Raw genomic sequence first — 20,296 nt, 5'->3', positions numbered from 1 at the left:
TCCAGCGCGGGGGCGTCTTCCGACGCGCGCGTCCCTAGCCAGCCCCAGCTCCCGGAGAGGTGGCCGAGAACCGGGGGCTGGAGAGTTCCATCTCCTCCCTCCGGGCTTGGCCGCCTCAGTGTGCTCCAGAGATTTTGCGCTGCCAGGACACAGCGCAGAGTGCTTTCCCCCCACCCCCTGCAGAACAGCGGCCAGGCTCCCCAGCAAATGGCCAGGGGCTCCCTCCCCAAGACCTCGCCTTTCAGGGGGGCACTGGCGCAGCCTCTGAGCTCGACTCTCACCTCCCAGGGACAGCCCCTTCCGCGCCGCTCTGTCAGGACTGTCCCCAGGTCCCCTCCTCGCCGCGGCCCCGTTCTGCAGAACGGCGCTGGGAGCAGAGCTCCCAGGGCTCTGCCCTGCCTGGCTCGAGCGCTCCGAAGCTGCAACAGGTGGAGCCAAGAGGCTGCCAGCGGCAGCGACTCCACCCGGTTCCCAGCCTGCCGGCCGCGCAGCCCCGCTCCCAGCGCTCTTCGCCTGCAGATGCAGTCTCTCGGCGGGCCCACCCGGGGGCTCAGATCCCGGGGAAGTGGGTGCTGCAGAGGCAGGTTGGATACTTAGCGGGCTTGAGTGGGCCCCTCCTGGGCCAGAAGAGGGCGCTCCGTCTCCTCCAGACACATGTCGCCCCCACCTGTGTACCCAGCCACACACTGCCCCTCCGGAATCACCAGCCCCTGGCATGTGGGAGTGAATACGGATACATAGAGGAATGGACGCGTGGGCATCTTCAAACTAAGTAGAAGTTCCCCGCCTTCCGAGAGAGTAGTCCCAGGCTCAGAGCCCACCCACCACCCACTTATACTCGTCAGGAGCAGAGCATAAAGAAACACAGAGCTCTGGATTCCAATACATCTGCCATCCCCTCAGCTCTGTTATCTACTGAATGCCCCTGTTTTATCTAATTTACTGGGGGCAAGAGTTTTAGGTGGTAGTGCATATGAAGACATGTGTATACAACGAAGGTAAGTCCAGCAATTACTCCCCTCCCCCATTTTATTACGAAAAATTTCAAAGTTGAAAGAATTTTATATACTCACACCACCAAATTGTACAATGAACATTATACTATACTTGCTTTATTACATATTTATCCATTCCTCTTTCCATCCCTCATCTTATTTGGGTGCATTACAAAGTAGGTCCCCAATACTTTCCCCTACATATCATTAATGAGCGTCCAATATTTACAGATTCTTTTTCTTTTGGGGTAAAACAGTGAAATGCACAAATCTTAAGTGTGCCATTAGATGAGTTCTGACAAATGCATACACCTGTGCAAATTAAACCCCTACCTATCAACCAAATATCACCAGCAGATCAATGTTCCTCATATCTTTGTCAGCAAATCCCCACCCACATTCCTCCAGAGGAAATCACTGTTCCGATTTTTTTTCCTTACCACTGGCTGGTTTTGCCTTCATATAACTTGGTTTTGTTTGTTCTTGATCTTCATGTAAATGGAATTCTACCACTCTATACTTTTGTATAAAGCATTTTTTTGAGATCCATGATCTATGTCTTGGTCATTTATTCCTTTTTATTGCTGATTTTTAAAAAAGATTTTATTTATTTGAGAGAGAGCATGAGAGGGGAGGGGGTCAGAGGGAGAAGCAGACTCCCTGCGGAGCAAGGAGCCCGATGCTGGACTCGATTCTGGGACTCCAGGATCATGATCTGAGCTGAAGGCAGTCCCTTAACCAACTGAGCCACCCAGGTGCCCCTTTATTGCTAATTTTTAATTTTTGAATATTTATTCTATTGATAGAAACCAGGGCTGTTAGAATTTTTTGACTATCATAAAACTGTTAGGAATATTGTACAAATTTTTGTGGATCTGTTTTCATATCTCAGGTAAATACCTAGGAGAGGAGTATGTAGTTTTATATGAAACTGCATAACATTTTTCCAGAGTAGCTGTACCAACCAACAATGGACAAGAGTTCCATAACATTGTAAACATTTGGCAGTATTAGTCATTGTGATTTTATTTTTAATTTTTAAAAGATTTATTTGAGAGAAAGAAGGAGCAGGGGCGAGGAGCAGAGGGAGAGGGCTCTCCACTGAGCAGGGAGCCCGACTCGGGGCTCTGTCCCTGAGATCATGACCTGAGCTGAAGGCAGACGCTTAACCAACTGAGCCACCCAGACACCCGGTCTGATTTTGAACATACTGGTGGGTGTGCAGTGCTATCTGTGGTTTAATTTGCATTTCCCTGCTTTCTTAATGTGCTATGGCCATTTGTATATCTGCCTTTGTAAATTTGTTGAATATTAATGTTGAAATTATCTCTTGAAATATAAGTTATCGAATATCTGTTTAAAAATTGATTTCTTTTTTTATTATTGAGGTGTAGGGATTCTTTTTATGTATCTAGGAGATCAGTCCTTTCTCGGATACCTATCTTGCAAATATTTTCTATCAGTCTCTGACTTGCCTATTTATTTTCTTAATGAGTTTTTCTGATGGCATGTTTTTAATTTTGGTAAAGTCCAATTTGTCAGTCATTTCTTTTATGTTTGGTTCTCTTTTAATATTAAGAAATCATTTACTTCCCCCAAAGCTGTTTAGGTTTCATGTTTTTCTTTTTCTCTAAATTTTATAGTTTTAGCTTTTGTATTTGGGTTATGATCCATTTTAAGTTTGTTTCTGTATGGTGTGAGGTAAGATCATTCAATCTATGTGGATATCCAGTTATTCCAGTGCCATCTGCTAAAAAAACAAGAGTGAATTTATTTCAGGAACCTGAATCTTGCTCAGGTTTATGCTAATTCCACAGTACTTAGATTACTTGTAGCTTTATAATAGGTCATGAAATCAGGAACTGTGAGCCCTCCAATTGTGCTCTTCTTTATCAAGGTTTTCTTTGGGTATTATAAGACCTTTATGTTTTCATAAAAATTATAGAATCAGGTTGTTAATTTCATCAGAAAAAGTCTTGTGGAATCTTCATTAGAATTGTGTTGAAACTATTCTGGGGAGTACTGACCTCTTAATTCATGAATGAGGTTTATTCCTCCATTCATTTCAGTCTTACAAGTTTTCATGTAGAAGTCTTGCACATCTTTTGTAAATTCATTGTATTTTAGGTGTTTTGATGCTATTGTAAGTGGAATCTCAAGATTTCATTTTCCAACTGTCTGCTGTAGTATATAAAGTTTTATGAACTAATTTGGTTCCTGCAACCTCAGTAAATTCACTTGTAGTAGTTAATTGCTTTAGGATTTTCTGTAAATCATGCCATTTGAAATAGAGTTTTACTTCTTCCTGACATCTATTTATTTTTCTTTTCTTACTGAAATGGTTAGGACCTCATATAATGGTGGATAGAAGAGGTGGAAGCAGATATCTTTGTCTTGTCGTGATCTTAAGGGAAAGCCTCCAGTTTTTCACTGTTAAATATATCAACTGTGGGTTTTTCATAAATACTCTATCAGGTTAAGTTTCTTTTATTTCTAGTTCTCGGAGAGTTATTTTTTTAAATCATAAATGAGTGCTGAATTTTGCCAAATGCTTTCTCTGCATCTTTTGCAATGATCTTATATTCTTTATTCTGTTAATGTATTGAACTTCATTAATTGCTTTTCTAATGTTAAGCCAACTTTGCATTTCTGGGATAAATTCTACTTGGGGTTCCTACTCTTATTTTCACTCTTCTACTTGTTTCGGGTTTGCTTTGCTTCTTTTCCCTAGCTTCTTATGTGGACACTTAAGTCACTGATTTTAGACCTTTCCTCTTTTCTAATGTTAGCATTTTAAAGCTATATTTCCGTTTTCCCTGTGCTAGCTGCATCCTAAAAATTTCCGTATGTTATATTTTCATATAATTTTCAAAATATTTTCTAACTTTTTCTTCTTTGACCCATGAATTATTTAGAAGTGTGTTGCTTGGGGCGCCTGGGTGGCTCAGTAGTTAAGCATCTGCCTTTGGCTCGGGTCATGATCCCAGGGTCCTGGGATCTAGCCCCACATTGGGCTCCCTGTTCCGCGGGAAGCCTGCTTCTCCCTCTCCCACTCCCCCTGCTTGTGTTCCCTCTTTTGCTGTGTCTCTCTCTGTCAAATAAATAAATAAAATCTTTTAAAAAAAAAAAGTGTGTTGCTTAATTTCCAAATATTTGGTTTTTTAAGACAAATCATTTATTTCTAACATTTTCACTGTGGTCAGAGGACCATATTCAACATGTTTCAATCTTTCTAAATCTGAGACTTATTTTATGGTCCAGCATAGGATCTATCTTTGTGAACATACCATATGCACTTGAATATGTATTCTGCAGTTGTTGGGTAAAGTGTAGAGTCTATATATGTCAATTAGGTCAAGGTACTTGACAGTGTTTTTCAGATCTTCTGTCTTTACTGATGTTTGCTCTAGTTATTCTACTGATTGGTGAGAGAAGAGTGTTAAAATCACCAACCATGAGGTACCTGGGTGGCTCAGCTGGTTAAGCCTCTGACTTCAGCTCAGGTCATGATCTCAGGGTCCTGGGATGGAGCCCCACATCCAGCTCCCTGCTCAGCAAGGGGTCTGCTTGTCCCTCCGCCCCTCCCCTCTTCTCGTGCTCTCTCTCTCTCAAATGGATAAATAAAAAATCTTCTTTAAAAAAATCACAAACCATGATTATGGAATTGTCTATTTCTTTAATTATGTCAATTTTTTTCATATACTTTGAAGCTCTGTTATTAAGTTCAAGCATTTATGATTATTACATCTTCCTAATGTAGTAACCCTTTTATTTTTATGAAATGCCTTTATCTCTGGTAATACCCTTTATTTTAAAGTTTACTTTATCTGATATTAATCTAGTCACCACAGGCTTTTTGTACTTAACATTTGCATGTATCTTTTCCATCTACTTTTAGCCTGCGTCTTTATGTATTTAAAGTGGATTAGTTGTGGACAGCATATAGTTGAAAGTTGGTTGGGTGGTTTGGTTTGATTTTTGGTCAGGTCTGACAATCTGCAATTTTAACTGGATTGATCAGATCACTATTCAAAAGAACTGCAGTGATGGAAATATTTTGTAAATATTTGTGCTGTTCAATATAGTAGTTTAATATGACTATTGAGCTCTTGAGTGCCACTGAGGAACTAAATTTGTAATTTAACGGTAATTTAAGTTGAAATATCACATGTGGCTAGTGGCTATCATCTTAGAAAATATAGGTTGAGACCCTTTATATTTAATGTAGTGATTTAGGGGATTGGATTCAAGTCTACCATATTACTATTTGTTTTGTTTGTCCCCACTGGTTTCTGATCCTCCTTTCCTATCTTCTTTTGGATTAACTGAATATTTTTTAGAATTCTATGTTATCTATTGACTTTTTAGCTCTATCTCTTGGCATTTTTTGTGTTTACACTAAGGATTAGCTTTTCATAGCCCTCTAAGAGCTACTATTGTACAACTTGGTGTAAAATATAGAAACCTTGCAACTATATGGGTTCATTTCCCATCTTCTTCCCCACGTCGACTATGATTGTCATTCAAATCACATTCCCATATGCTAAAACCCCACAATTTTTTATTGTTTGGCAATATATGTTTTAATGTAAAAATTCAGGTTTTATTTTTACTTATTGCATTGGTTGGAACTTATGTCAGGAACTAATTACTTTTGTTTTCTACCTCTTAGCTGAACAAAAAATACCCACACAATGTGGCATTATCATTAGACAAGACTTGCTTTTTCACATTTCACACAAGAATGTATATTATCTTTCTTGAACAAAATGCCCAGATTACCAAGGAAACCATCTTTGGAGGAAGTGTTTAATAAGCATATTTTATTTAAATAAATCCTCCAGTAGGAAATAGGAGAATTCATTGCCTTTAATTAGAAGAAGGCTGTGTAAGTAGTTATCTGTCAAACTTCTCTGTGCGGCTCACCATCATTTCCTTATTGGAAACATCAGTTTTTCCACATCACAGTTCCCAAAATGACTTTAAAGTCTGAAAAAATTCTCTATCTCCTTTGGCTTCTCTCTTGATTCCACCCAGGCTTTATTAATGGTTCGCTTCATATCATCATCTCCATCTTTGTAGATTTTCTTTAGAACATTCATCAGTCCCTCACTAGGATCTGTTTCAGTGTTGTAAGAGGGCTTTTCTTTCTCTTCTCATTCTTTTTCAACCTGAGTCACGCAGTCCCACTGCGTGTTTTCTGCTTTCTTTCTACGTAAGAACTGTGTCCGTTTGACTTCCTTTTGAACTGCCTTCCAGAGATGGGTTTCAAGAGATTGTTCACAATCATGGGAGTAACTCTTCTCATTTATATTCTTTACCAAAAGATCAAATGACCTCTCTGTGAAATGCACCTGCACATTCTCAGGAGTTGATGAGCTCTAGTTAAGTTTGTGAAAATCTACTTTACCTAATCTGACTGATCCCATTTGTAATTACCGATTTTCACCTTATATCCTGTTCTGATGGGAGCAACCACAGCAGCAGCTTTTCATCGTCAAGTTCTGCTTTTCTCTGTGATTTCTGCCGCATCATGTTCTTGATTTCTGTCTCATTCTTGGATTTTTCAGCTGGCTTTTTCAGCAGCACCTTCACCTCTTCCAGATCTTTCTATAGCTTCCAACCGCCCTCTACAGTGGAGTGACCCTGGGTTTCTGCAGTCAGCCTTGATTTAAAGAAGCTTCCTGTCCTCAGGCTGGCATAGCGGGAGCTGAGGGAGCCTCGTCCAAACCTGAAGCCGTGGTTGGGCTGAATCAGGCAAGGCCCCAGCTGCAGCAGGGCGGGGGAGAGAACAGGAAACCGTGCACCAAGTGAGTAGCTCACCCGGGTGGGCACAGACCCCACCTGCTCCAGTCACAGCTCCCGCAGCCTGCGCCAACACCCACCAGGTGCAAGACCTGGTCCACCTCTGTAATCTAGATTTCTTAGGAGAGTCTTCTATATTTGCAGATATTTGCTCTTTCTGGTGGCTTTCCCTCCTTCCTGAATATTTGAGCCTCTCTGGTATGTTCTTCCTTCAGCCTGAAGAATGTCCTTTAGCATTTCTTGCGGTGCACATCTGTAAATTCTCTTCATTTTCTTTTATCTGATAATGTGGTTATTTTGTCTTCCTTCTTGAAGGATGTTTCCACCAGATATAGATTTCTGAGATGACCTTTCTTTCTGCACGTGAAAGACATTTTGTGTCTTCTGGCCTCGTGTTTCTGATGAGAAGTCAGCAGTCATTCAAATGACTGTTCCTGTTCCTTCTAGCTGCTTTCAAGATTTTGTCTTAAGCGTGGTCATCATGAGTTTGACTAGGAGGCACCCAGTGGAGTTTTGTGTTACCCTGTTGCTTATTCACTGAGCTGCTTGAATCTGTAAATTTATGTCTCACCAAATTTTTAGCCATTATTTCTTTAAATATTTTCTCTGCCCCATATTTACTCATCTCCTAGCATTCCAATCGCACAGAACTTAAACCTTGAGATACTATCCCACAAATCCCTAATTCCCACCCCATCCCCTTTTCAGTGTTTTCTGTTTGTTCTTCAGATTGGATAATTTCTATCTACCTATCTTCAAGTTCCCTGACTCCTCTGTCCTCTCCATTTTGCTACTAAGCCCATCTACCGAAGCCTCTAATTTCAGATTGTGAGATAATAGAAAATACACCTATTGGTTCATGCCCCCAGTTCCTGACACAGAGCTCCTGAAACCCTTGTAAATTCCTAAGTGGTAATAGTACTAGGAACATCTTATATTCTAATGAGGTGACTCTGGGGGCGGGGGTGGGGGGGGCTTGGTTCCTGGGTTGGGGCTGGTCACCAGAAAGACCAAGCCATGATTAGAAACTTGGAATTTTCAGCTCACTCTCCCAATTTTCCAGAGAGGGGAAGGGGCTGGAAATGGAATTTATGATTGATCATGGCTCTGTGAGGAAGCCTCCATAAAACCCCAATAGTACAGGATTTGGGGAGCTTCCAGGTTGGTGAGCCCATCCACACTGGAAGGGTTATGCACTCACACTCCATGGGGATAGATGCTCCTGCGCTCAGGACCCTCCCAGACTTCCCCCTATATCTCTCTTCACCTGGCCATTAATCTGTACCCTTGATCATTCTTTTAACAAACTGGTAGTGTTCTCCTGAGCTCTGTGAGCTGCTCTAGCAAATTAATCAAACCTGAGGAGGTGTAATGGGAACCTCTGATTTATAGCAAATGGGTCAGAAGCACAGGTGACAACCTGGACTTGTAAATGGCACTGGGGGGGTGGAGGGGTGGGGTAGAGACAGTCTTGTGGGACTGAGACCTTTACCTGGGGGATCTGACACTATCTCCAGGTTGTGTGAATTTAAATTGTAGGACACCCAGCTGGTGTCTCAGAATTGCTTGGCAGGGAAAACACCCCCACACATCTGGTGACCAGAAATGTTTTGAGTGTGGTGGTCATGTGAGAGTATAGGAAGCACACAGAGGGGGAAAACTGCCCCCGTCGGTATTGTATTTTTCAGTTCTAAAATTTCCACTCAGTTCTTTCAGAAGAATTCCTACTGCCCTGCTGAGATTTGCTATCTTTTCTTTCAATATAAGATTTTTTTTTTACACTCTTCAACACAATTTTATTAGCTGTTTTAAAAATCTTTGGAGATTCTTTTGGTCTCCCCTTTGCTTGTCTTTTGACAATAAGCCATGTCTTTCTCTTTATTTGTAAATTGAGTAATTTTGGATTATACCCTAAGTATTCTAACTGATATATAATTTATGATGTGTTGTAGAAACTCTGAAATCTGTTCTTTTCCTCTGAAAATAATTATTTTTTAAATTATTTTTAAACAGGCAGTTAACTTGGCTGCACTCAACTGCAAAGTGTCTCCCCTGCAGTGGGAAGTAGCTTAAATTTTAGTTCAGTCATTTTGGCCTTGGGTGTGCATGAACAACTTATCAGTCAGCCAGAGATTTGGGCAGAATTTATATACAGAATCTGGTAATCCTCTCTCTGGTTCTCTCTTTTTTGTTCTTTCCTTCCTCATGCTCAGACTGTGGTTGCTCCAAACCCCGTCCTCTGGATCTTCTAGCCAGCAAGACTATAGATTTCCCCTGCAGGTTTTATGGTGCCGCTGACCTCAGGCCCAAAGTGGTTAAACAAAGCAAGACTGGAAACTCACCTAGTGTGGTGGCTTTCTTCCAGTGTTAACTCCCCTTCATTTCTGCAGCTTCCAGTCACTTTCAGTAGCTGTTTTAAAGACTTTTCTCCAAGTTTATATTTTCTGTTTGTGAAAGAGTTGGTTCAACTGGGGCTATTTGGCCTTGCCACAAACCTGAAGTTATGTGGTTTCTCCCACAACATTATAAAATGAAATTTTCAAACATACTCCAAAGGTAAAAGAATTTATAGTGGTAGCCTAGATTGTAAAGTTTTCCTATACTTTATCATAACTCTATCCATTAATACACCTTATTTCTATGCATTTCAAACTAAACTGCAGCCATTACTACTTGCCCCTAAATCCTTCAGCCATATGTATAATTAACTAGAGTTCAACAATTTAATTTTTTTCTTTCAATGTAAAATTTGCACAAGTGAATGGATATCTGACCTGTGCATTCTTTGAGTTTTTAAAAATCAACTTTAAAATTGAGCTATCATTTACAAGAAAAGTTACCAATTCAGTGTATAAATTCAAGGGGTTTTGTAAAATGTAACCAATGCCACAATCATGATAGAAACATTTCTGTTGCCCCAAAAGTTCCCTCATGCAGCCAATCCCCTCTCCTCACTCCTGAACTCATTTTTAAGGCCACCCAGTTCTACTTTGAGTGGGAGCCAGGGTGCCACTCCAAGAATAGGAATTAGAGACAAAGGAGAGAGGCCATCCACTGCCAAGTGTGTCCTGGAGAGCCAGAGAAGAACATAATGGCAAGGCAGAGGCTGGGCTCTTTAGAAGTGTTCCCAGGCTGTCTCTAGAAAGGTTCGTTGAGTGGCTCAATGAGACCACACAGTCCATTCTCCTATCGAAAGGTGGATTCTGCCCATCCAAGCATAATTAAAGACGTCCATCTCTTGAGCCTGTTCTGGTATCAGAGTTCAGGAGGCAGGAGCTTGCTCTCATGATCTTCAAGATTGCAACCTTAGGCAGGTTCCCATACCTCTTTGAGCCTGTTTTTTCATTTGTAAAATGGGTTTCCTCCAGGGGTAAAGTGCCAACTCACCCTTGGGGTTCACATTAACATGGGACTCCTCAGTCCCACCCAACAGGCAGTGGGCAACGTGGATCCAGGACTTTTAGGACTGGAAGTCTGCAGGTCAGTTCTATGGAGTTGTTGAGAGTGTTTGAGAGACTGGGTCCAGGGAGGCACATTTCCTTGTGAATACGGTCCCCTTTCTGTGGAATCCTGGTTACCCTGCTGCAGCCAGGACTCAAACCTACCCGTCTTCCAGCAATGACTTTCATGAAGTAGTTTAGAAGCAATATTTGTGGGAAAATGCTAATTTTTCAAAGACATGGGTTTATTTTCTACACTTGAATTACCATCTAAGTGCCCCAGAGAGAGAATGCCAATCCCAAGCACTTTGAGAATGAAAATCATTACAACTTAGACTTATGGAGTTCTTGCCAGTGTTTAAGAGCACCCTTTGATTTGATTTGATTCATTTGATTCTTAAAACAATCCCATGAGGTCGGACAGGTATGAGCCCCCACTTAACAGATGAGAAAATGAAGACTTAAAGGCATCACATAACTTGCCTAAGGTCTCATGATGTGGAGAGCAGAGCTGGGATCAGACAATTCTGAGTCCTGGGTGTCTTGGAGCTGAGTCACCTTCAGGCTTGTCAATCTCAAGCCATTATCCACGGAACTGTCTTCACTCAGTGTGATTGAACTAGCAAACCTGGGGAGGAATATATTATATATTGTAACCCCGAATGCACTCATATAAATTGAAACAGTCATCTCACTTTGTACTCCAAATATTTTCAGATTTTTCTACTAGATTTCATTGAAAATTGCTGGTCATGACTTCCTAAATTGATTTTATGATTCATTAAAGTGTTGACTGGCAGTTTGAAAAATCAGCTTTAGCACATTCATTACAAGGGTTTTACTTATTTATGCAAATTTGCAAGAAACTTGGACTTACAAATTTCCTTCTTGGTTTACTTTTGCTTTTAAATAAAATCTGCACACTCGCACACATTATTTAAAGAAGAGGCATAAAAAGGTTCCTCTGGCACACTATTAATACTTCACCTAGAGATACTTCTTGCTCTGGAGTGGACTTCAGGCATTTTCCACTTGTCTTTGGAGAACTCCACACCTGCACCCTTCTCATGAGGGGCAGTCCCCTAATCTGGAGTGCTTGTACCAGGGATGGACAGGTGACTTAACAGGGCCAACAGGTGCATCAGGGGATTTGCTGCAGCTACTGGGAAAGAAGGTGTTTTGTCTGTTTTTTTAAAATAACCAACAGGAAGTAATGTGAGATCCTGGAGCGGGGTGGGTATTTCAGCCTCTGGGTGGAGAAAGCTTGCTGGAGAATGGCATCCATATTCCTGAAAGCGGATATTCTGGACCTGGAGACTGTTATGTTATGATCCTCTGGCTCCAGCATTTGCTAGACTCTGTTAGTCTTTTGTTTATGCCCATCTGACTTCTGTAGCTGTAAAAACATCCTAATGTATTCTTTCATAAAAATATTGAAAAATTATTGAATAGCAAATATGCAGGGGCTTTTAAATTTTCGTTATGTCAATTATCTGAAGAAAACAAAATCAGCAGCTACCATAATGTTAACTTCTAAAGGACCTATGAGCAAAGAGCTACCAAGAGCATGCACAGTGGCATCGTCTCTGTCCTTGGGGCCAGAAGGGAACACATACTAGTTGTGACCATGAATCTTATTTTACCCTCCCTAAATGAGGTGTCACCTGCCCCACAGTGTGATGTATATAGTTACCTATGATTGATTATTATCTGTAATAAATTCCCTATGGATACAATTCATCCCTCACCTTTCCCTTCTGAGTTTCCCTGTGTATTAAAGACTGGTCCAGATGCCTTCCAGGTTCTTAATCACAGTGGAGTGCTCTGAAAACCTCACCACAAAGGGACCAGGGAACAATGCCTTAAAGTTTCAGTGGGGCTTCTGGTAGGCCTGAGAGAACAGAGCGTACTTGAGATGGACTTGCTTAGAAGTCTGTCTTTACCCCGACTTGCACTGCTTTGGCCCCATGTCTGCTCGCTACCCCTCGTCACTGCATGAGGCACCCTCCTTTCATTTCCTGGGCTGCCTTTTGCCCTCCTCCTCCAGCGTTTTCCATGCTGCCTTCTCTTTTGACACTTGGCGTAATCCCTTCTGTTCTCTGCTTTAGGTCTAGTCCGTGGAAACACCAGGTTTCAGTCAGAGAAGTTAACAAAACGTACTTAACACGGCAACGTCTTCAGCTGTTGATGCTCACACTTCAAAGGAACCAGTTCCACGGTGAGGTTCTGGCTTTAATAATTCAGTGACTCAGGCCTGCATGCTAATGCAGCATTTAGCGGTTGATTTTATGGACCCATAGCTAGTTCGGTCATGCCAACTAGGATTTGCTGTTCCAGTGGATGAAGGTGTGCCTGGTTTTGTGGCTACTGTTACACATCCTGTATGCAAGGCCACTCCTTGGCTGGAGCTTGGGAACATCTGCCACACTTGTGCCTGGTTCTTCATAGCAGTACTCCCCGGGTTCAAATCCCAGCTCTGCCCTTGCCAGCTGTGTGACTTTGGACAAATAATTTGTTTCCCCATCTGTAAAATGGCTGTGGTAATAGCACTGGGCTATTACAATTTGGCTCGTTAAGACAGAAAACACGAACAGTACCTGGCACACACCAAGTGCTCTGTACTCGCTGGTCAGTGTTCTTACGGGGACCAGTAGAGTCTGGGCTTAGAGGTGACCACCTGTCTCCATGTTGGGTTCTGGCTGTGGGCACTGCTAGCATTCTCCCAGGAGCAAATGGCTGCACATTACTCCTTAAGACTTATAAGAGCCACTTAAGACCTGTAACTTACTAGCTGCTAAAAATGCAGTAAGAAAATGTAGTTTTGTTTGTAGTACTTTTTTTGGCCTGGATGTTGCTTGAAAAAAGTGGACTACTAAACTTGGAAAATTTGCCAAAAATGTTACAGTGGGATCCATGCATACATGTAGTTAGCACATTATCAACAGAATTTTAGATTTAATCCTATATAATATTTAAGCTATTTTATTTGTGCCATTGAGTTCCTGCACTTTTGCCATCATACTTTATTATAATGAACAGCATTCATCAATACAATTACTACACTTTATGAATGTAAAGAAAGAATGCCTATCTAACCTTCTTGAGTATTCACCAGTCAAAACCAAGTACTTTTACAGAACGGGTTACAGCTCTCATTTTTCAGTTACAAGGGAGAAAGTAAAATGTCCTAAGATTTGAACCAAATATCCAGATCATCCAAAAATGATTTCAAAATGGACTAATATGTCATTTCCCTAGAAAGTAAACTAATTTTATGTGGAAAAAAGTTGTGACAAAATGGAATCTAAGGTCCTTATTTTCAGCATACCAAATCTGATGCAGAAACCATATGTGCTGGAAGTCACGTATGTAACTTCTATTAAGGAGAACTATTTAACTTCTACACAAGAACCCAGGAAAACAAAGCTGGGCTCCACCGTGGAACCTTATGGATATTATTTCACAGAAGGCTAATGTGAGGCTTAAATGTAAAGCATGTAAGCACAGGAGTCAAGACATAGGAAGAGCTCAGGAAACACTGGCTATTACAATATGTGGAAAAATACAGCCTCCCAAATCAGTGAATTTCAAGGACGATTTGTATCAGCTATAGTTAAAACCAGGCAGCCTTTCTCAGGAATGTGATAAAAAATAATTTAGGGGTGCCTGGGTGGCACAGTGGGTTAAGTGCCCGACTCCTGGTTTCAGCTCAGGTCGTGATCTCAGGCTTGTGAGATCAAGCCCCGTGCCGGGCTCTGAGCTCAGGGCAGATCCTGCTTGTTTCTCTCTCCCTCTCGCTCTCTAAAATAGATGAATCTTAAATTTTATTTTTTAAAAAAACCTCTCCCTCCTTCACCCCACAAAAGCAGCTGGTGGAAGACCCATTCCTCTCTTAAGAGTATGTGGGAGGTGAAGGGGACTCGGAATCCTCCTGCCAAAATGGCAAGCGACTTAAGTTGCTACATGTGGGGACTGACAATTTTGTCTTAAAATGTTTTAGGACTCTTAAACGCTCATTCAGAATATTCTATTGAAATTCATCTAGTATGAAGATCTCGTTTAGACTTTTGGCTACACGTCCATCTCTAAAAGAATGTTAGGTAAGCTTTCCAAAGATCAAGAGAAAACTCCCCAGAACGGCAGTGGTTCCTTTTGTCTGCATGCTGAGACGCTCCTTATTCAGCCAGTACGTCTCCTATAATAGAACTTTATGAAGCGGCAGGAAGTTGAATTGTGAGGTGGATGTTTACCCTCAGCATGTATACAGTCGCTGGCTGGTGTTTCCAGATCTGAAGCAGGGAGAGGTGTTGGGGAAAGGATAAAAGGCAGCAGTGGGGGGGCTGGGGGCTGGACACTGGGGAGGGTGTGTGCCGTGAAGTGTGAGACTGATGAACCACAGACCTGTACCCCTGAAACAACACATTCTATGTTAAAAAAAGAAGAAGATAGCAGGAGGGGAAGAATGAAGGGGGGGAAATCAGGGGGAGACGAACCATGAGAGACTGTGGACTCTGAGAAACATACTGAGGGTTCTAGAGGGGAGGGTAGTGGGGGGATGCGTTAGCCCGGTGATGGGTATTAAAGAGGGCACGTCCTGCATAGAGCACTGCGTGTTATACACAAACAATGAATCATGGATCACTACATCAAAATAAATAAAAAGGTGGCAGGCAGCTACCTGCAGACACAGGGCGAGGTGAGTGCTCCTCGAGTCAGGGAGAAGTAATTGTTAAACCCCAACCCAGAATAATGGAAGTAATTTCCTCAAGCATTAGCAGACACATTTGATGATGCTTTTTTGTAGCACTTTGGGTAATTCAGTTCCATTTAAAAAAGGACCAGATGAGGCAGAACTGCTTGCTTTTTGGGTTCCCATGTTGATTATTCTTGGGGCATTGTTTTCCGTGTGTGCGATCAACTATGCCCAGAAAGCTCATGTTATGACCCTACCTATGCTGACCAGGGTAAGGGGCACAGAAGGCTGCCGTTAGCAGTTGGGCCTGGACACCCAGAGTGCATAACCCTTGGTCATGGGCTTCCCCTAATGTTACCTTGATGTACCTAGCCACCCATTCTACAGAACTTGTGTTTCCAGATGGGCCCCTTTGGGTCCCTACTGGGTGTAGAGGAATGTTACTTGGAAGTACGGCCCATGGACCAGAACTGGTCTGTGAGGAGTACAGAAAATAAGCATTTAGAAACTTCCACTGTAATCTGACAGTGCTGGAACATCCAAGCACCCGATTCTGTATTCTATAAAAGTGTCCGCAATACACTGGAGGGGTAAAAACTGTCCCTCTCCTCACATACCATGCTGCCTGGGAGCTTGGGCCACCTGGCAGAAAACAGGCCGTGGATGCTGCCAGACCTGGGTTCAAATACTGGTGAGAGCACTTTCTAGAAGTATGACCTTGCATAATCACTTCACCTTTTTGAGTCCCGATTTCCTTATCAGGAAAACGAGGATAATCCTAATGGGTCAACTGTAGCAATGGCGGGAGCAATCAATCACTGGACAGTTCTCATGCTGTGCAGGCTCGGAGTATCTTCACGCATTCACTCACCACTCTCCATCATCCTCTGTGAGGAGTATTACCACCACCACCCACATTTTACAGTTGAGGGGACCAACGCATAGAGAAGTTAAATAACCTGGTCTAGGTCACACAGCCATAAGTGGCAGAGCTGGGCTTCAAACTTTGGCAGTCTGACTTCAGCTGAGCTCCAACCCACTCTGCAGTAATGTGGATCAGATGAAAAATGTACCTGTGTGACCGACTCTGCCCAGGGACTGCTATCGATCTGCCGCTGTCCTCTCGAGTGGCTGAACCCACCCGGCAGAGCCCAGGCTTTCTGAGTCCTGTTGCAGAGCAGGCAGACTGCTGTCATGGTGACACTGCTGAGACCCTTGCTTGGTGCTGCTCCACCCTCACCCAGGATGGGACCACCATGTTGGGGAGAATCTCGGGTCCCCTGCCAGGCCTTTGGACACACAGACTGCCGGGCACGCACTCTGGGCCAGCCCCGGACGCCTTTCCACTGCCTTTCCGGCTCATGTGATGGAGGGTTTGCATGTTCTGGGAAGTAGAAGGCAGGGTCATGAAAGGTCTAAGCCTTAGTTTAACCAGCTCACTACACAGGTAATAATAATTCAGTGGCTTTTCAACTTTTAAAGCAGTGCAAGCATGCATACACACACACATAATCCCAGATAATACCCTTTACAGAATCCCAAAACATAGAATAGGTAAAGCGGAGTTTGTGACAGGAGAAGGGTGGAGGGTCTGCAGCTGTCTTCCCAAACTTTTCTATGACAGCACCCCCGCTCTGCCCTGCCGGGTCCTAAGGTGAAAATTGTAGGCCTGAAGAACAGTCTGAAAAGCTATCTTCAGAAATCTTTCAAAATTAATATTCCACTCTTCAAAGTTGTAAGATAAAGAGGCTGGAGACAAACTGGAAATCAGCCTCATGTAGAAAAGGTCTACATCATCATAGGAGAACGTGACTCCTAAGTATGAAGGACATACGTACATAAAGTGGAGACATTCACAGCTTTGACCCAAACCAGCTGTGATGTGGGGGACATCCTAAACTGTTCTGGGCCTCCGTTCCCTTGCTTGTGAACTGAAGGCACCAAATAAGGTTACCTTTCAGGGTTTCTTGCAAGTAAGATACTTGTGCTTTTATAGGGTTGTGAGCGGTCTTTTCTGGAAACTTGGGGGTGGTGATGAAAGACACCCATCCGTTCCAGGGAATGGGTGAGGAAATGGCAGGACACATTTGTAAGCAGAGAGGCAGCCAGCATGACGCCAGGATGAAAAGCCTCATGAAGCTGCAGGACGATGAGAGGCAGTAGGACTCAGTGCGTATGAAGGGTAGCCACACCGACCTCCATGACAGAGGCCAGGAACGTCTGCAGACTCAGGGCCAGCAACCCCAAGACAACACTCAGAAAGTGGAGGGCTGGGTGATAAGCAAATGATCACATTCTTCCCCTGACAAGTTTTGATTGAATGAAGAGCACCTTTCAGGATGGATGGAATACAACACACATAGTCAATCTTCACTTCGGAAGAGAGAACACCATCATGAAATTCCACATATCACTTTGAGAATGACTGTATGTCTATACTCAACATTGTTGAGTTTGATAGCTTTCATTCCAAAGCTTAAAAAAGTGAATTAAGAAAATAGATTTTTTCGTGACACTGTTAATGACCATTGAAAGTATAACCAGCATACACGTTCACAAGAGTGAGCTGTGCAGAGTTTTGTTAGGGGTGTAGATAAAACTTTAAGGGTGAACATCCAGTACAAATTAGAACATCTATTATTTGGGGCTTGAGGTCTTAAACCTAAATTTCACAGTGCTTTAAGATTCTCAGGAGGGAACCCACATATTCCCATGTGTATCTGGTGCTTTGGTATAAGGAATGTTCCAAATCCATGGCCGATCTGGGGAAAAAACAAACAAACCACATTACATATGTATAATACTTAATTTGAACAGGATTACAAAAAATTTACTTACCTGATAGGATAAAACCACCCATGCGTTTACCCGATAGGATAAAACCACCACGTTTACACATTGTTAAGAACCCCTCTCCTCTTTTTAAAGATTTATGAGTGAGTGCCCGTGAGCACACAGGGGGGTGGAGGGGAGAGGGAGAATGAATCTCAAGCTGATTCCGTGCTGAGCCCAGAGCCCAATGCGGGGCTCAATCTCCCGACCCTGAGATTACAACCCGAGCCAAAACCAAGAGTCAGACGCTTAACCAACTGCACCACTCAGGCACCCTCTTAAGAACCCTATCTGAACCAACCCCAGACAACAGCCCATTTCAGACAGTGGCTATTGGCAAAGGTTCATGCTGACACGGGCAAGTGAACATGGAAGCAGGCCAGCAGAAACCAGGGTGTACATCCTGGCTTGCTGCTTATATTGACCGGTCACTTTGCCTCTGTCAGCCTCAGTTTCCTTCTGTGTACCTGACTGTGGCGCAGTCAGGAGGGGAAGTGAGATAAACACACGTAGTGTCCCAGAGCATCCCGCAGAGAAAGAAGCTCACAAAGTTCAGCTGTTATCTTTTACAGCGCGGGAGAAGCCAACAGTAACAGATGGCACACACTGCTCTCAGCGGGTCATGGTCACATATAATCGAGAGGCCTGAGGCCACCTCCATGAAATGGTTTTGTTCTGTCCCTTAAGGCTAATAATTGATGAGGTATGAAGGTCTCTGTATAATGACTGTAGACCGATGGTGAAGCAAGCAACATGCCTCGGTAGGACACAATGGAGAGAACACTGAAGACCTAGGTTCAGGTCCTGCCCTCATCCTTCTCTGCAAACTCGGGAAAACACTGGGATCTTGGCCTCGGGTTCCTCAGCTGTGAAATGGGAATTAGCTACATAAGCAACCTCTCAGGAGGATCCTGAAACATAACCGGGAGCACACCTGGGGAAGTTCCTGGCATGTTGTAGGTGCTCAATAAACATGAAGTTTCCCTTTTAACTGGGGTTTCAGAAATTGAAAAAAATCAGAGCAAATCACTTTTACCATGCTTCACTACTCCTAGAATCAAACCAATTCTAAAGAACCATAATAGTAGGGGTAGGGTGTAAATAGGTTGCTAGGGTTAAGAATCAATCCCCACATAACTGTCCTGAAGAGGAGGAGAGCTACGACAACTCCGAAGGGGTGAATGCTTACAGTAAGGCGGCCACGCGGCAGGTGTGCTGAGGGTACCATCGGCAGAAGCAGCCGCCCAGCACCGCCAACCCACTCTCGGGGAAGCTTTCTCCTCTTCCCGAACAGAGAGCACAGCTCGGAGGATGGCCTGGCAAACAAAGGGAGGCTCTCCTCACACCTCACGGTGTTGAATAACGGCCGCGCCAGCATGCAAACAGCAGGACCCAGCAGATGTGCAGGGAAAGAAGGCTGAAGATGGCAACAAGTTATCAGAACCCTGTTCTCTTGTCTTCGGCCTTGAGATGGTGGGAGAGCCTGAAGCAAGCTTGTTAAGCCTGAGAGAGAGCCATAATCCAGGGCCTGTGCGACACGCTTCATCAAAGGCTGAGGGTTTGGCAGTGCTGGAGACTCCCCACAGCTCCCCACTGGCCTGAACCACTGGCTTTCTTCCACGGGGGACATGGTCTTCTGTGGCTGGACTTCTCCCATCTTTTCCTGCAGACTGCTCCGTTGGGTAACATCAGCTCTACTTCATCCCCAAGGCAAAGGACACCCCGATCCTTGCTATGGCAGTAGCTATTAGATTCTTCACTGAGGCAGGGTTTGTGATGCAAACATGTGCCAGTCAGCCAGCATCTTGGAGACCACCAGTGCATTTATTCCTCTCCCTCACAATTAGCCAACGATAACCAAGTAAGATAACTATCCATTGGCAAATCCCTGGACACACCGCTCGATAGATGAGCAAATGTCTCTGCCTACGGGCTGACCATGTGCCATGCCGGCTGAAAGGTTCACCACTACCTGGGGAGAGAGACGCAAAAAGGCTAACAGGAAGGTAAGAGGTGGCTGTGACTGTTGTCTTCTGACCATTACTGGAAGTCAGCATTCACACTTACTGGCTTAGATGAAAGCCTGTTTTAAGCAATCCTCCTAAATTGTCCCATGAAAGAAAAACTTGCCTCATGAAATAGTCCTGCATATGTTTGAAATATTTGTCGAGTGCTGGTTAGATGCCAGGTACTCTGCTAGACAAAGCAGGGGTCCTCTCAGTTTATAGTCCAGGGGGACAGACAGACGAGCAGGAAGGCCGTGGAGCCAGAATTCTGAACTTGACCACGTCAGCGCAGTGGTTCCCGAACCTGGCTGACGTGAGAATTGCCAGAGCATTTCCCCAGAGCTCACCTCGAGGGAATTTCTTTCCATCCGTCTGGGCTGGGGCCTGGCATTACACATTCTTACCAAGTTCTAAAGGTGATCTTAACACAATCAGAGTTTGAGATCAGAGGCTAAATGGGATGAGCTTTTTCCTGTGATATAATGGAAGGATTTAAAACAGGAGTGTGACAAGATGAGAGGTGCA

The 20,296-nt window shown here is 43.4% G+C and overlaps 1 protein-coding gene and 1 pseudogene across 9 annotated transcripts in view; both read right to left on the bottom strand.

The window, feature by feature from the left end:
• Positions 1–5,552: 5,552 nt before the first annotated feature.
• Positions 5,553–6,530, bottom strand: LOC141373297 (calcyclin-binding protein pseudogene; annotated as a pseudogene).
• Positions 5,553–20,296, bottom strand: part of TDP1 (tyrosyl-DNA phosphodiesterase 1) — a 97,432-nt gene continuing 82,688 nt past the window's right edge. For 5 of the 9 annotated variants that reach the window (XR_012379125.1, XM_025869479.2, XM_025869480.2 and 2 more), the window contains one exon: positions 15,191–17,695. Coding sequence is in view for 4 of the 9 variants with exons in the window: in XM_025869479.2 (XP_025725264.1) it covers positions 17,622–17,695 (74 nt within the window). In the remaining 5 variants the exon portion in view is untranslated. Of the gene's footprint in view, positions 10,869–15,190; positions 17,696–20,296 lie in introns of those variants that run through there. The other 4 variants (XR_003207619.2, XR_012379126.1, XR_012379123.1 and 1 more) reach the window with 3 other exon arrangements.

The sequence above is a fragment of the Callorhinus ursinus genome, unplaced genomic scaffold, assembly GCF_003265705.2.
Source record: "Callorhinus ursinus isolate GAN/ISIS: 27379988/994484 unplaced genomic scaffold, GSC_fseal_2.0 scaffold8, whole genome shotgun sequence".
In the NCBI taxonomy this organism is placed as follows: Eukaryota; Metazoa; Chordata; class Mammalia; order Carnivora; family Otariidae; genus Callorhinus; species Callorhinus ursinus.
The sequence above is the reverse complement of the archived record's forward strand: the minus strand, read 5'-3'. Positions and strand labels throughout refer to the sequence as shown.